The 15,675-nt window shown below is 51.1% G+C and overlaps 6 protein-coding genes across 6 annotated transcripts; 4 read left to right on the top strand and 2 right to left on the bottom strand.

Annotated features, from left to right (window-relative positions):
* Positions 1-726: 726 nt before the first annotated feature.
* On the top strand, positions 727-3,645 carry CONPUDRAFT_103907 (glycoside hydrolase family 16 protein). The gene is made up of 15 exons (XM_007770171.1): positions 727-972; positions 1,074-1,267; positions 1,352-1,442; positions 1,507-1,695; positions 1,767-1,959; positions 2,012-2,047; positions 2,095-2,129; positions 2,196-2,432; positions 2,493-2,543; positions 2,613-2,739; positions 2,798-2,860; positions 2,914-2,933; positions 2,985-3,095; positions 3,163-3,332; positions 3,405-3,645. The coding sequence occupies exons 1-15, from the start codon at positions 751-753 to the stop codon at positions 3,496-3,498; spliced, it is 1,833 nt and encodes a 610-aa protein (XP_007768361.1). The 5' UTR covers positions 727-750; the 3' UTR covers positions 3,499-3,645.
* A 1,038-nt stretch (positions 3,646-4,683) lies between these two features.
* On the top strand, positions 4,684-6,583 carry CONPUDRAFT_153444 (uncharacterized protein; the record flags this gene model as incomplete). Its single annotated transcript, XM_007770170.1, has 4 exons — positions 4,684-5,404; positions 5,456-5,638; positions 5,691-5,857; positions 5,912-6,583. 4 exons carry the CDS (start codon positions 4,684-4,686, stop codon positions 6,581-6,583), a joined length of 1,743 nt encoding a protein of 580 aa, XP_007768360.1.
* A 2,697-nt stretch (positions 6,584-9,280) lies between these two features.
* CONPUDRAFT_165147 (uncharacterized protein) lies at positions 9,281-10,854 on the top strand (the record flags this gene model as incomplete). The annotated part of the gene is made up of 4 exons (XM_007770169.1): positions 9,281-9,677; positions 9,738-9,914; positions 9,970-10,136; positions 10,197-10,854. The coding sequence occupies 4 exons, from the start codon at positions 9,281-9,283 to the stop codon at positions 10,779-10,781; spliced, it is 1,326 nt and encodes a 441-aa protein (XP_007768359.1). The 3' UTR covers positions 10,782-10,854.
* A 306-nt stretch (positions 10,855-11,160) lies between these two features.
* Positions 11,161-13,020, bottom strand: CONPUDRAFT_123663 (NAD(P)-binding protein). Its single transcript, XM_007770168.1, has 7 exons — positions 12,966-13,020; positions 12,662-12,887; positions 12,561-12,601; positions 12,350-12,510; positions 12,126-12,289; positions 11,549-12,063; positions 11,161-11,490 (listed from the first exon to the last, which is right to left on the bottom strand). The coding sequence occupies exons 1-7, from the start codon at positions 13,002-13,004 to the stop codon at positions 11,437-11,439; spliced, it is 1,200 nt and encodes a 399-aa protein (XP_007768358.1). The 5' UTR covers positions 13,005-13,020; the 3' UTR covers positions 11,161-11,436.
* Positions 13,021-13,338: 318 nt separating this feature from the next.
* Positions 13,339-14,540, bottom strand: CONPUDRAFT_89976 (uncharacterized protein; the record flags this gene model as incomplete). Its single annotated transcript, XM_007770167.1, has 5 exons — positions 13,339-13,640; positions 13,704-13,763; positions 13,821-13,998; positions 14,048-14,212; positions 14,277-14,540. 5 exons carry the CDS (start codon positions 14,538-14,540, stop codon positions 13,339-13,341), a joined length of 969 nt encoding a protein of 322 aa, XP_007768357.1.
* Positions 14,541-14,834: 294 nt separating this feature from the next.
* On the top strand, positions 14,835-15,313 carry CONPUDRAFT_89975 (uncharacterized protein; the record flags this gene model as incomplete). The annotated part of the gene is made up of 3 exons (XM_007770166.1): positions 14,835-15,039; positions 15,101-15,193; positions 15,267-15,313. 3 exons carry the CDS (start codon positions 14,835-14,837, stop codon positions 15,311-15,313), a joined length of 345 nt encoding a protein of 114 aa, XP_007768356.1.
* Positions 15,314-15,675: the final 362 nt, after the last annotated feature.

Genomic DNA, 15,675 nt, shown 5'->3' with positions numbered 1-15,675 from the left:
TGCGTACGGGCGACGTCGATTGAAATCACCAGGACATGTCGACCACGGTGTATCGCAAACGAGAATATGTCATGAACATGTTATGGAATCGCGTGCTGTCGAACGATGAGTGCAGCAACGGGCTCGTTTGTTTGCTGTGACCGTGAGAGCAAAGCCGTTCGGATTCCGATTTGCGATAACAAAATCGGGCCCTTTAGCCCCGTTTATGCAGCTTCCGCTTTCGGATTCAATAACAATGCGTTCACTCCACGGGCGGCTACAGTGCGGCAACACATTGCCGTCTTGGCGTACCCGTTCCGTTGGCTCAAGCCACGAGGATATGCTGTACATGAAAACACCGGACTAGGGGGTGACGATAGTATGTATGTTCCTCCCAAAGTGCAGCAGCCAGTACCGGGCCGCGTTTATCGATTTGCAGCTTATACGCAAGGCGAAATGCCATATATATGTCGCGCAAAATGACGTCAAAAACCTTTACGCGCGGAGGGACCCTGGAGGACCTCATCGTTACGGCTTAGTGACAGGGCTGAACGCCTTCACCTTTCTCTGAGCCGTTTTGCCGCATATGCCGCCGCCAAGCCCTACCAGTACTTTGCCGCCCTCCCTTTCTCCATCACTTCTTTCACTCTTGCCGTTACTCTCGCGTTTTCCATATCGCAAGTCGTTTCCCTCTCCTTCCCTTCCCTCGTCTTTTCTCTCTCTTTCCCTTTTAGTTGGTCTATCTACCTTTGCCTGATCCCTTGTTTGATCATGGCATCAGACCCGGAGGGCCAGCTCCCTTCCCCGTTTGACGCGGTTCCATCTGCATCCAGCACCAACCTCCTTCGCCAGTCAGACTACACTGACCAGACTCGCCTGCGCAGCTCTGGCTGGTCCGCACCCGGGACACGCAACTCTCAGTTCTCTCTAGCCTCGCAGGATTACCGCGCGGCAGCGGACCGAGGCGCGTTCAAAGGCACGGTATCCGACAAGGTATGTAGTATGCTCACTTGTTCAGTGCGTTCATGTGCTTATACTCGCGTTACTCTGCGATGCACCGCGATGCGGCCCCACGATCGATTTGACGCCGCAAGTTCTCGCTCAACGCTGATCCGGCATTATGGGGACTAAATGCACGCCCCGGCGACCCAGAGCCGGATGACTATCTGCACAATCCCGACCCGAAGAGAGACCGTACCACAGACAGTGGAGGTCCCATCTTTACCGCGAGAGGCATTAGCAACTTGGGGTGCCTCTTCCTTCTTGCAGCGTTACTTATGGGCCTTTTGTACGTCATTAGTGTTCCGCAATTTCTGTGTTATATGCTCTTGCTGATCGCTGTGTTACCATAACGCCAACTTTCACGATACAGCGCTGGCTATCCCCTCGCTCTATACTTCACGAAGCACGCACAGTCGAACAATGGTGGCTTTAATCTGGGTGGAGTCAACGCGAGTGGGCAGGTAAGTATCGTCATATCAAAGGTGTATATCCGTGCACTGAACCAGAACAATCATTTGCGGTTAGATCCCAACAATGGCCGGCGGCTTTGGTTTGATTGACCCGGACACGCCATCGTCTGCGCACACATTCAAGTCGTATGCGAGTGGGGACGAGTGGCAGCTCGTCTTCAGCGACGAATTCGAGCAGGATGGGCGGACGTTTTGGCCAGGCGATGATCCGTACTGGGAGGCGGTTGACTTGCATGCTTGGTCGGTGAGGATTATTCCCCTTCGAATGGTCTGAGTTACTAGCATACTGATGGTGTGGTCTCTTGACACGCATAGACAAATGATCTTGAGTGGTACTCTCCACAGGCGGTCACGACTAAGAATGGCGCCATGGAGATTACGGTATCAAAGCAGAATATCAACAACCTTAACTATCTGAGTGGTTCAGTATCAACTTGGAACAAGTTCTGCTTTACGGGCGGGCTTATCCTGGCGTCAGTCACTTTGCCGGGGTCGAGCACTGTCAGTGGTTAGTATCTCTTCGTCCTATCACCAATACAGTCATTTACTCATTTTTGAAGGTATGTGGCCCGCTGTGTGGACGATGGGCAACCTAGGTAAGGCGCTTCTGCCTCTTTACTAATTAGTGCTCTTAAAGTCGTAGGACGCGTTGGATACGGCGCAACCCTTGACGGCATGGCAAGTCCCTTTCTCTCTTCTTCCCCTGCTCCCGCCCACAACTACTGAGCGAACTACTGTATACAGTGGCCTTACGTCTATGACTCTTGCGACGTTGGCACCGTGGCCAACCAGACGCACAATGGCGGGCCAAAAGCTGCATTGACGGGCGGAGACAAATACAACGGCGGCTCGTTGTCGTTTCTTCCTGGCCAACGGCTGTCCCGCTGCACTTGCCCAGGAGAGAGCCACCCGGGCCCAATGCACAGCGATGGGTCATTTGTAGGGAGGTCCGCGCCAGAGATTGATATCTTTGAGGCTCAGGTATGTATATGATCTGGGTGGGTGCGTAGCGTAACCTTCATTTTTTTTCTCCACTTTCAGGTCAGCGGCGGGCCGAATTCGGCTGGTTTGTCGCAATCGGCACAATGGGCGGTAAGTTCTGACTCCTTCAATACTATCTAATTTATTACGTTGCCCCTGCTGACACGACGTTAAATCCAGCCATTTAACCATGGCTATACCTTCAACACGCACAACAATTATGAGTTTGGTGATCCTGACCTCACGCAGTTGAACTCATATGCCGGAGGGGTTTACCAGCAAGCGACGTCCGCTGTCACTAAAGCCGGTATGACCACTGAAGTATGCTCCCTCAGTGGACCGCATTTAAGACGTTTGCCACGTAGATCCGGATTGCTTCGACCAGAATACCGGATGTTTTGCTACCCACGGGTTTGAGTACAAACCAGGTCAGTAGTTCTGTCTTTCTTGTGTTACCGAAGCACTGACGAGTGCGCCGCAGGATACCAGAACCAAAGCGGGGTATGCATGCTCCAGCACTGGACAGAGTGTCATCAGACTAACATTGAGCAGTACATCAGCTGGGTCGCGAATAACAAGCTCGCATGGACGTTTTACGCAGATGGTATGGCCGCCGATCCCACTGTCGAGGTCAACGACAGGCCGATCACAGGCGAGCCCCTGGTAAGCACCATCTTGCCCTATGATCCTTAACACCTCGTCCAATTACTGAATATTTGGTCATATATAGTACATTATCGCCAACGTTGCCCTCTCGAATCAGTTCGTCCCTCTCGACACCGCGCATCTCAAGTTCCCGACAAAAATGCGGATCGACTGGGTACGCGTGTATCAACCCAAGGACGCGATCAACGTTGGATGCGACCCAAAGGAGTACCCGACTGCGGCGTATATCAATCAGTATGTTCCTCTTCGCCGTTCTTATCTCTTTTCCATGGGTTGCTGACCATATCGCGCCCGTGCGCGGAATAGATACTCAGAGGCATACAACAACCCAAACCTGACGACATGGAAAGACGACTTTGGCCAGCCGATTCCGAAGAACAGCTTCCTGGGGCAATGTTAGACTCTTGCTCCTTACTAGGTTTCTTGTGATGGGTCGCGGCAGTGGACTTTATACCAGCGGACTTCGTTAATCACATACCCCCCACGAGCGGCGCGATGTTAGTCGCGCTCTCATTTTAAATGTATATGTCAACATATCCGGATTAATCTTCTCAAATTTAGTACTTTACTAGTGACGCCGTTTTGTCTGAGGGAATGTCACCTACGTTGGAACAATATCCGTTAGAGAGTTCCTGTCGTTGAGTACGTTGAGTACTTCGAGTTACCAAACAGCGCTCGCCCCATCTCCTCAGGCAACCAGCGATATACGGACCTGAACGCGACGGCACCGCCACCGGCTCACTACCCCACAGCGCTTTAAAGCAGTACTGCCTCCGCGACGCGCTTGAACTCGACCGTCAGCTTCAAACACACAACAATCAAATCGAAAGCTTGGGATCCTAGAGACGCTTGCTTCTCGCTTTTAATATCTACGATATCCAACATATAGCTACGCGCTGCTCTGACGAACTTGACGCCCCTCTCAAGCATATTAACCCTCACTTGAAACAGCAACATGCAGGGACTACTGCCGAACGACGCGTCCTATGGTGTTACAATTGAGCAACGCTCGCGTCAAGAACGTGAGGCGGATGCATATCCCGAAACTCTACGCCAGCATTCACTAATGCGACATTTCCATCGAGCTCAAGGAAATATGCTGGGATGCATACCTTTGACGGACTTCTTCAGTGACCCCTTTCTGTGCCCTCCTCAGTCCGAAGAGCCACTACCAGAGACCATGAAGGAGATGTTTGAAGGAGGGTCTTCGGAAGGTGACCCTGGATTCCTACTAGTGAGCTCGCCGAAGGTCCAGACGTGCGCCGACACTTAGCATTGACCCAGCCCACTGCCTTGGACGAATCTGAGCTGCGCGACTTTATCACTGTAGCAAGAAGACCATTGAACCCCGGTGAGAAAGACACTTGTAAGTTTGTCTTCTGGCGATATCGGCGCGTGCCCCCAATAATGGTACAGTGCTTTAGAACGGGGAATGTCGAACCATGACAGTGTAAAATTTCGGCATACGCAGCTCGCTTTTTTGGTTGAAGATGGACCTGACCCCTTTAATGATCCCAACCTCGGAGTGGATGCCTCGCAATGTCATCTTTTTCGAACGTCTGGTGGTCAAGTTCCCTTACAATTGATGGAGTGCGTCGGGCGCATCTCGCAACTTTCCGCCCATATCCTTGCAGAACAGCACCGCACGTCATGCTTCATCGTTATGATACGCCAGAGATGGGCTAGGATCATTCGATGGGATCGTGCTGGGGCTGTCGTCACTCGCGCGTTCGATTATAAGGCGACACCTCATCTCTTTGAATTCCTCTGGCGCTACAAACACGCGAATGCTATGGATCGCGGCGTCGACACTTCCCATACCACCGCTACACAAGGAGAAGAAGCGGCGTTCAAGGAAGCTGTTGAGAACCATTTGAGGGTTCAAATCTTCGACGGCTTAATCACGCCGGAGGAACAGGGGAGCTTCAGAGAATATGTCACAGAGCATTACGAGCCCGGCAACGTCACAAAGCTGGCCGTGTGCGACGAGAGGAGCAAAATTATTCAACACTATCTGGTCTCCAAGCCTACCAGCCTGCCTGAATACGCAATAGGCATGTCCACACGAGGTTATTGGGCCGCCAAGTCAAACTTGAATGGCGACGGTTGGGAGATTACCTTCCTCAAAGATACATGGCGGGACGACGAAGATGGCGCAGTCAAAGAAGGCACAAGATATGAGCTTTTGACCGCAAATTGCGCGCAAAATGTGCCGACCGTGTGTGGCCACGGAAACGTCAGGCAAAGAGACTCTGCAGATACATTCCCGTGCCTTGGAGACACCTTTGATAACGCCAATGCGTTATGTGAATATGGCTTTATTTTTTAAGACATCAGACTGACTAATATTAGCCCAGTTTCAGGCCAGAAGACTGTAACCCAGAATTACGTGACGGCCGACTGGTCTGCTAGGGCAGGCAGAAAAGTCATGCTCAAGGCCTACACGCATTATCGCCTCGTTTTGGAGCAAGCCGCAGTGACGTTGAATGACTTCAAGGACTCCCGGGAATTGTTTACTGCAGTTCGTGACGTGATTGATGGTATGCCTAAATACTTGACGTGTCGGAGTTTTCATCATGCATTGCCCGTTAGCTCTTCGAAGCGCTCGTGACATCCAGTTACTTCACAGGGATATCAGCCCGATCAACATTCTCCTCTTCCGCAAAGCCAGAGGGGAGCGCAGATATGGACTCTTGGCCAACTGGGATGTGTCTAGCACTACCAATGATTGTGGGCTTGCGAATGATACATCTTCAACAGTAAGTTTCACTAGTGATTTACATTAGTTACTGACGGTGAGCTCCACTACCCAGGGGACTTGGCCTTTTCTCTCCGTAAAGGCTGCTCGGGGCTTGCCTGGTTTCCGTCATACTCTCCAGGACGACACCCAGTCCCTACTTTATGTTCTGTTGTACTGTTGCATGACCCTCCTTCCACATGCAGATGTAAATAACCTAGGACTGGAAGTGGCCGACTTCTTTGATGAGATAAACAGTGGAGTCCTCTTACGGAGGCGAGGTTTGACCAAGAAAAGCTGGATCCATGACTTTCACTTCGCAGAAACAAGCATTGAGTCATATCACTTTGAGGAAGGGGTAGAACGATTCCTCAAGGCATTCTTCAAAGTCCTATACGACCTCTACTTCCAGGAACCTAGGTCCTATTTGACACTTCCCTATGAGGCATCAGACTTTGACTGGGCAATAAAGAAATTGGCGCAAGTCTTCGATGACATTTTAGGGAATCCAACTTCATTCGTGGATTTGAAAACCGATAAATGGCTTTCGGGGCTCCAAAAGTATCGGGAGAAACTTGTCTACGCTGCACACGATCTTTTACAATCCAACCTGTCAAAGAAGCGATCCCTGATGGACGACTTGGACATAGATGAATGTGGCAGCAGCTGTGACAGCCTGGAGATGCCAACGTTACCCGAACGCAAGAAGTTGAGGTACGGTATATCCGGATTAATCTCTCCAGCTTAAGCACTCTGCTAATGACGTTGTCTTGTCTGAGAAAATGAACCTACGCTGGAATAGTATCTACTAGGGAGCCTCGGTAGTTGACTAGCTAGCCAGTGGGAAACTAAGGACTTGGAAGTTGTGGGTTTCTTCAAGCCCCCTTTCGCAATCTTTTGCCTGAATTGTAGGCGTGTTCCGATTCCCGAACCTGATAGCCCCTCTGTATGGTGTACTGTACCTACACAACCATACGTTCAAGGGATTTTTGCGCGACATGGAATCAAAATAAGTTCCAACGAGACCAAAGTTCAAACATCCAGCGAACGCGTGACTTTGAACCAGGGTCCCAGGTCGGTAACATCATCAAAACATCACTGCCAAAGAAAACGGGGGCGAAGAGGATGTTTTATTGGAAGGAGAAGAAGGCAACGCGGACCACCTTTTAATTCCTCGTCCATTGGGCCTGTGCACAGGTGCCTCAAACCTTCGCCACCGGTGTGGCTTGGGTATGACTGACTCGCTGAAGCTCGACATCCCATCTCCGGTCAACTATGCTCGTGGTAAGGGTCTCGGAAATATTAAACTCGCAGCGCAAGGGATGCAGAAAACACTCGCTGCAGCGAACGGCTTTACTACATCAGAATATAAGAGTCTTAGTATTTTTCGTCACGCAGTGAGGTTCATTGTCTTGTGTGATGGGTGACGAACCAGGTCTTAAGTAGTATTATCTCGAGAAATTTACAGAGCCGAGCGTAAATGTTGTAAAAGGATTCTCTCCTCGGCATTTCCCGAGGAACCCGGCCGAATATAGTTCGAAGGTGGAGAATTCTTGAAGTCCGTCGTGTCAATAGCTGCTCCCGCGAGTATGTCCCCTCCGCGTGTATGGTCTTCAAATCAGTTTATTTTACTCTATATACAACTAGCCATCTGTATTATAGAACAGCTTCAGTGCATGAAGTGCGCAGCTGAGTGCACGAAGGTTTGTGACGCGCGCGCTTGGTGTGCGCGTCGCCGCCGCTCGTTAACCGAGCTCCTTTTGGACAAGGCGCGCGCAGCGCTCGAAAAAAAAAATTAGCAGACCTTCTTACCTTTTCGAGCCTCGCTTGTACACCCCGAGGCTCGCTTTTACAGCGCCAAGTGTAAATTTCTCGACGATAAGTTACTGATGCACTTATCCCCCGCCAAAAGAGCACTTTACGACTGCTTATTTGAACCCTTGGCGACTTGGCATTTACAACGGCAGCCTCGGCACTTACACAGTACCTCGCTGGCCCAAGACGTGTCCCGACGCGCGCGAGATGCGCCTCCCGCCCTCCCGGAGTCCCTCCGACCACCCTGCCCCGCTGCCTCCCTCCGCGCCACCCGGGTTCCCCTCCCGGGATTCCCTTGGCGTGGGAAGTCACGTGACGTTTGTATTGGCCAAGCTGTAAATTTCTCGAGATAAGTTCATTTTATGGGTCAAGTGTGAGGCGTGACGAACCTACGGTCGTATAGGTACAGTACTACTGCTCCCTATCTGCCTAATACTGTACCTCCGGAACGCGCTCGACTCGGAGTGAGCTGAACTTGGCCGCATCGACTTGATGTAAACACGCGACACAGGAAACAACCTCGGAACTCTGCAGGCGCTTCGTTTTTTCATTCGCTTCGTAACCCGGATCCGCTACCCTCATAAACCTTCACTGCTAGTCGAAGCCCCTTTACACGCCCTTCACTTGCCTTTCACTGTTGTCTCCGAGCAGAATTATGCAAGAACCACTGGCCTATGATACGTTCCATAGTACTGCTTCTCGTTCACGGTCTCCTTCAGAGTATTCAGAGGATGGTTACGAGAACCTGAGCCAGCGGATGATTTTCCAGCATTTTCATCTAGCTCAACAAAATATGGTCGGATTCATGCCTCTCGCGGAATTCTTTAGTGATCCTGCTCTGTGTCCTCCCCAGGCTGGAGAGCCGCTAACAGAGACTATGAAGGAGACGTTTAATAATAGACCTTTGGAAAGTGACTACGCTGGCAGGTCCTCAGAAGGCTGTTTAGACCTCCTAGTAAGTACGTCTCGTGAAGTACAACGTGCCCCTTGACTGACATGAACGTTTCAGTCCACAGCCTTGCAAGAATCCAGTTGTTACGAACTCTTCATTTCATCAAGTACACCAACCAACGTTGGTGAGCAAGGTACAAGTACGTCCAACTTCAGGAGATATTAGACGCATGTCCTTGACAATGCTACAGCTACTCCAGCACCAGGAGGGTCTATCCAGGATGGTATAAACGTTCGACACGTACATATTGCTTTTGTAATCCACCAAGGACCTGACCCCTTCAATGATCCCAACCCGGAAGTGGATACCTCACAATGTCACCTTTTTCGAACATGTGATGATCAAATCCCCTTACAATCCATGGAGTGCATTGGGCGCATCTCACAACTTTCTACCCAGATCCTCATAGAACAGCACCGCACATCATGTTTCATAGTCTTCATATGCGAGACGCGGGCTAGGATCATTCGGTGGGATCGTGCTGGGGCTGTTGTGACTCGTGCATTCGACTATCGGGCAACACTTTATCTCCTTGAATTCCTCTGGCGCTATAAACACGCAAGCGCTATGGATCGCGGTATTGACATCTCCCATACCGCTGCTTCGCAAAAAGAAGAAGCAGCATTTCTGAAAGCTATTGAAGACCATGTGAGGATTCAAATTTTTAACGGTTCAATCATGCCAGAAGAGCAGGAAAACTTGAACGATCACGTCGCAAAGCACTACGAGCCCGGAAATGTTACGAATCTAGCCGTCTACGACGAAAGGAGTAAGATCATCCAGCACTATCTAGTCTCCAAGCCCATCTGCCTCCCTGAAAGCGCGACAGACAAATCTACACGAGGTTATTGGGCCGCCAACGCAAACAAAGACAGCTGGCAGATTGTCTTTCTCAAAGATACATGGCGGGATGATGAAGATGGCGCACCAAAGGAGGGCTCAACCTACGAGATTCTGAATGCAAGTTGCGCGCAAAACGTGCCGACCATGTGTGGTCACGGAGATGTCAGGCAAAGTGCTTCGTCATATGCCTTTCCCCGTCTTGGGGACACCTTCGATGACATCAACATGGGATGTAAGTGTAGCTTAATCCCTCAAGACATCAGAAATAATGAGGTTTCACCATTAAACTTAGATCAGAAGACTGTGACCCAGATTTACGCAAGGGCCAGTTGGTCCGTTAGGGCCGGCAGGAAAGTTAGAGTCAAGGCCTACATGCACTATCGCCTCGTTTTGGAGCAAGCCGCTGTCACGCTGAATGACTTCAAGGACTCCCGTGAATTGTTCATTGCCGCTCATGACGTGATCACTGGTAAATTTCAAAGAAATGGTCTGTCGACTTCATTTGATAACGCATTGCTCGTTAGCTCTTCGATGCGCTCGTGATTCTCGACTACTTCACAGGGACATTAGCTCATCCAATATTCTTTTATTTCGTAAAACTACAGGGGAGCGCAGGTATGGACTTTTGGCCGATTGGGATGCGTGTAGCACCACGGATGACCAGGGTGTTGCGAATGATACATCAGTGGCTGTAAGTTGTAATATATCGCTTGCATCAAGTACTCCACTTACACTCGGCTCCATTGCCTAGGGAACATGGCCCTACCTCTCTGCGGAGGCGGCTCGAGGCTCGTCTGATTTCCGTCACACTCTTCAGGATGACATACAGTCCCTACTTTATGTTCTCTTTTACTGCTGCCTGACCCTCCTCCCACACGCAGATGTGGAGGACTTAGGATGCGATGTCGCGGACTTCTTCGATGAGGTGAACGATACGGTCTTGTTAAGGAAGCGAGGTTTGACAAAGAAGTACTGGATCACCAACCACAAATTTGCTGTGAAGAACATCCAGGCATATCATTTTGAGGAGGGAGTAGAGCGACTACTCAAGGCAGTCTTTAAGGGTCTACATCGTCACTATCTCTGGCAGGAAACCCACTCTCATGCAACGTCTTCTGATGAGGTTAAGGGTTCTGAGTGGACAATAGAGAAAATGGCGCAAGTTTTTGGTGATCTCTTAGGGAACCCAAATTTCTTCGTGGATCTCAAGACCGACAAGTGGCGAACAGAACTCTTAGAGTTTCGGAAGCAACTTATCCACGACTTCGTACAACCCGTACAGTCCAATTTTCCAAAGAGTGGACTGACGGACGACAGGAGTGAGGCTGGGCAATGAATTAATGATGGCTCAGAGGTGTCAACGATGCCTAATCCCAAGAAGCTGAGGATCTAGTGAACGAGAAAGAAGCAAACCGGCAGGGGCCGACGACAATTCAAGTGTATCTATCGTCTATGATAGCGCTCTCTGCTCGTGATTCAGCTTGGGGGAAAAGCCTCCAACCCACATGAAATCGAGGCTTGCCGGCAACCCACTAGGACATAATGAACGAGGTGCCCACAAGCCCCGCAGTGGATTACGTGGCCCATTGTGCTACGGAGAATAGCCAACTTAACCCTACCGAACGTCACCCTCGGACTCTTGGGCATTCGGGGTAGAGATTTAACAGGGTGTTTATGGATTTGATTAGGACGAGCTGGTCCATGGATTTGCCTGGGGGTGAACATCGTGGGCGTATCGTTCGTGAAAGAGGAATAATGTTGCGGCACGTTAACTTGAAGTGTAAGCAAGGTCGTAAATTGCTTGCATACAACCCGCATATGAAGGCGAAAACCCTTGTTCGCGAGCTTTGAAAAGGTCCGAATTTCTGCTGGTACAATGCTACTGATAGCCTTTACAACAAATGAAAAATGTTCAGGATACGATAGCTAAACTTAGAAATGAATCATGGTGTCCCAACAGAGAATGCTCCATGGGCTCGCTACCCAGACGATTAAGCTGACTCCGGAAGTACGAACGAAGACGGAGGGCGCGACCCAAGACCAGTCTGGATTCCAATGGGTCAGTAGCGACTCTGACCAGGGAGGAATGGATGGTGCACATACCGCCTCGTAGACCTTCTCTATCCAAAGTATGTTGTCAATCGAGTCTTGGGGTTCCACCCAGGTCTGGGGCGTCCTGCCCCTAAGCCTGTGCACGAGCGCCTCCAGTTGCAACCGGTACGTCGACCACCACTCCTCGCACCGCGTCCCGTCCGCGAACTTGTACACCTTCTCCGTCCTTGTCTTTTTGCCCTTACCGGTGGGACGCACAGTGAGGTGGTGGTAAAGCGTCGGCATCACGAAGTTATACAATTCGACGGAGCCCTCGGTGCCCGTGACGCGCACGCTGATATCGGGCACGCGCGGGATGATGCCGAAGTACTTTGGGTCCTTGAAGTCGCAGTGGATCTTGGACTTGATGGGCTCGGACGAGTCGGAGCCCGCGGGTGCGGGGAAGGTGAGCTCAGCGGTGGTGCCGACGTCGACGCGGTTGTCGCCGGAGAAGCGCTTTGCAGTGGCGCTAACGACGGCGGATGGGTTCGTGCCCAGGAGGTAGCGCGTGCACATGAGCGTGTAGCCTGAGTGTAGCGGTCATATTATACCGAATTTCACACTTTGATGGTGTAGGGAGAGCACTTACATCCCATGTCCATCAGAGATCCTCCACCCAAGTCATACTGAAATCTAATGTCGTCATCCTTGATGACCCCGCCGGGCATAACGAGAGAAGCATATGTTTCTTTGACAGTGCCAATTTCACCGCTGTCAATAATCTGCTTGACGCGCTGGATAGCAGGGTGGAACCTGCGAGGGGCAATATTACTCATCTGTCAATGAATAGCAGCTTTCTAACTGAACACTCACCTGAAATGGAACGCCTCGAGAACGACGAGACCTTTCTTCTCAGCAAACTCAAAGACGCGCCGAGTCTCCTCAGCAGTGTCGCAGCTGGGCTTCTCAAGTAGCACATGCTTGCCAGCGGCGAGAGCTTTCATGGTCCACTCGTAGTGCAGGCCATTAGGAAGCTAGGCTATCAGTCAGCGTGCGTCCAGAGACAAACTTAATATGAACTTACGGGATTGTAAACGACCTCAACCTCGGGATCGTCCAGGAGCTCTGGTCAGCGCGAACATGAGCCCCTGTGGACAAAGAGCGCAGGCAACGAGAAACACGCACTCTGATATCCGTCCTTGCCACCATAGAACTTGGCGATACCATGTTTCTTCGCAAACTGCTGCGCCTTCTTCTCGTCTCTGGCGGCGACGGCGTAGATCTCGACTTCGGGATGGCTTATTGCTGGGTTGGTGAGTGCCGGCGGCGCGATGTTGGCGGCGCCCAGAATACCAAACTTGATAGGTGATCCGGCCTCGGCACTGACATCGGCCTTCGGCGGGTTCGCGAGCTGAGATCAGGATTAACATTAAGGTCGTTCACGTTTCACAAAGGGCGTTGGATCAGAGGTGACGATATAAGTGCTTACCGTATAGATACGCTTGAAGAGCCCAATAACAGAGGTCATTGTGGTAGAATGCAGCAGGGCGCGCAGACATCTGCCTGGCCTGAGCTCTACCTTATAAGCTCCTGTGATATCATTCAGCAACTTTCCAATTGCTTAATAATATTGCTTCCGCCAAGTGCGAGACCCTGCGCGCGACAGTGACATGTGATAGCGCGACGTCGCATTTGGCGCCTATTGACGAGAGCAATGTAGAGTATGTTTGCAAGTGGGGTTTACATTAGTAAGTAGTACTACGTAGGCCATTTTCTTCAGCTAGAATGTCTGCTTACGAGCAGTGAGCGCTTAGCATCAACTTTCGCCTTTACATCTAAGCTTCCGTCGTATGATCTATATTCTATTGTGATGGTGGTTCTAGACGCAGGCGTACCTGCTCCGCCGCACGGTACATCTCCGTAGAAGAAGACTCTGGAAGTCCAAATAGCTCGACTATCCGTGGTATGGCCTTCCGATCGAGCAAAATCTGAGGTGGTGCCGCCTTTGACAGCAGCGGCTCCTCCTCACTGGAGGCCTTGGTATCATGCGTTGATTCTGGGGAGGGGGCGGTAGTAGCATAGATCTCGTCTAATTCAGCGCTTTCTTGCGGGACTATCATGCCGTGTTCAAGCAGAAGTTTCAGGTATTGAGAAGACCGATATGCTGTGAGCCAAATTCAGCATGGTGAGTCGGAGCCTAGTGCATCTCATTGCTTTGAATCTTTACCTCTGTAATGTGACCATGCACGCCAGGCACAGAAGAAAAAGGGCAAGTTGGGAATGACAGCTAAGAATGAGTTGAGTCTAAGTCTGACCATGCACTCGCAGAGTAAAGTGCGCTTACGAATGATAGCAAATGGAGCAGTGAAAGGAGCTATTATTGTCCAGGTCCAAAAGCCTTTGCGATGCCGGGGCTCTCGCGTCGCTAGAAGGTCTCGAAGATGTTCAAGAACGGGATGTGTATTTGAGGAACTGCCTGCACCGAGGGACCTAAACGTCGACGGTGGATATATGATAGAAATCTGAGAAGTTATGAGTTTTGAACAAGACATCAAAGCTTTACAGGCTCACCAAACTCTCGGGCGAGGGCGAATCATTTTCTATTTTCTCTGCTTCCTTGCCCCCGACATCGGGGTGGGCAAGGGAAGGGCCAAGGGAAGGGTCAACACCCTTCAATGCGAGCTCCTCGAAGTCAATCCGATCACTTAAACGCTCCCCGTACTTATACAATTTGAACTATGAATTCATACAAAAATCTAACAAATGAGACCCATGTCTATGGATAACTCGGCGTACGCACCTTCCAGTTGTCCTCTGGCGCTTTCCCGAAGTCGGCCCAGATAGCAGCCACCTTTGTCGTCGCTTTGTTGACATACTGAGATATCTTTGACGTTTGCCGGCTATCCGAGGCAGAAGAGACGATATTGAAGTGGTAGTACACAAGCATCCGGTTGGCATCGAGCGCGGCTTTAGCATTAGCGGAGGTTTTGAGTGGTGCTTTTGGACGAGTCAAAGGTAGCGCAATGATGCGCAGAGAGCGCCCGGCCTTCGAAGCTGCGGCCATAATGTCAGCCCAGAGCTGGCAGGGGAAGTTATAAGGAGGTTATGAAGGAAGAGTGGTAGTGATAGACGCGAGTTCCATGCCAATGATTGGGGCCGGTACGGCGCGTCACCTAGTCTCCCGTAGGCAGAACTTTATAGTTTACGGAAGATAGTCGTTCCTACGCGTCACCTTCGTTGTGAAGCCGCGTTTCAAAGTCTGCCGCGGACGGACGCGTGTCTGCACATCCTAATCCGTTCTCCTGCTTACTATCAGGCTCACTCACGTCAAAATACATTGTACGATCGACATTCAGATATGAACTCGCCAGACCCCGGATCACCCACCTCTACGGACTCGAACTCGTCTGGCTCACCCCCGCCCGATGATTTCCAACTCTCTTCCCAGCCGGTTCAGATGATGAGCGGCGGTCCTGCCGGCCCATCGTCATCGAAGCGTCGCCTGCACGACGGCGGCGCCCCTCGCAGAGATCCTAAGAGTAGGCGACGGGAAGATGCGATGGGTGCGTAATCATCACTATGTACAGTATTCTTGGGGCAGCCTTGACGGACCGTGACGTTCAGGGGGGCCCGCATCTCGCTTCAAGGAGGGGCATGGCATGCGCAAGGACAAGGAAGAGCTGGTTGACACCGGTCTGGCTGAGCAGCTGAAGAAGGGTGGGTGCTCTGCCTCTTTCGCGTTGCCTGTTGCTGTCTCGAGATGATGCTCAACTTCGCACCCATTCACCAGAGTTCGGCGATCCGTTCCAAGAAGCGCATATCAAGAGTCTTAGTTAATCGCGCTCAAGGAGATGTCAGTCTTTTTTCATCGACCATTTCATTCCCTTGTACACAGTGCGTGACTTGACCTCCGAACACTGCCCGAGATGCTTACCACGGGCGGGAACGTCTCTGAAGCTTTCATAGCTCTAGCATTTGTACCTTTTGCGCCCGCAATACTCATTCCATCCTGAAGCTCCACCTTGTTGGGTGCGCGTGAGAGCACAGTAAATCTGACGATGCCGTCAAGTGCTCGAACGGTACGTCCACCCGCCAGAATTCTCCCGCTATCTCATTCCCGCACCGTGCAACGAGGAGGTCCTGTGCCCCACCGTGACGCTCAACAAAGGTATACTTAGCCTGTGAGCCACCTCCGTTCC

This window comes from Coniophora puteana, assembly GCF_000271625.1.
Source record: "Coniophora puteana RWD-64-598 SS2 unplaced genomic scaffold CONPUscaffold_6, whole genome shotgun sequence".
Classification (NCBI taxonomy): Eukaryota; Fungi; Basidiomycota; class Agaricomycetes; order Boletales; family Coniophoraceae; genus Coniophora; species Coniophora puteana.
The sequence above is the reverse complement of the archived record's forward strand: the minus strand, read 5'-3'. Positions and strand labels throughout refer to the sequence as shown.

Bases quoted from the DNA above. Each gene is read 5' to 3' on its own strand.
- CONPUDRAFT_103907 (XM_007770171.1), top strand. From the start codon at position 751: ATGGCATCAGACCCGGAGGGCCAGCTCCCTTCCCCGTTTGACGCGGTT. The intron at 1,960-2,011 runs GTTAGTATCTCT...TCATTTTTGAAG, and splicing joins GGGGTCGAGCACTGTCAGTG to GTATGTGGCCCGCTGTGTGG. The intron at 2,544-2,612 runs GTAAGTTCTGAC...CGTTAAATCCAG, and splicing joins CGCAATCGGCACAATGGGCG to CCATTTAACCATGGCTATAC.
- CONPUDRAFT_123663 (XM_007770168.1), bottom strand. From the start codon at position 13,004: ATGACCTCTGTTATTGGGCTCTTCAAGCGTATCTATACG. The intron at 12,511-12,560 runs GTAAGTTCATAT...CTGATAGCCTAG, and splicing joins TTGAGGTCGTTTACAATCCC to CTTCCTAATGGCCTGCACTA. The intron at 12,290-12,349 runs GTGAGTGTTCAG...TGCCCCTCGCAG, and splicing joins CTCGAGGCGTTCCATTTCAG to GTTCCACCCTGCTATCCAGC.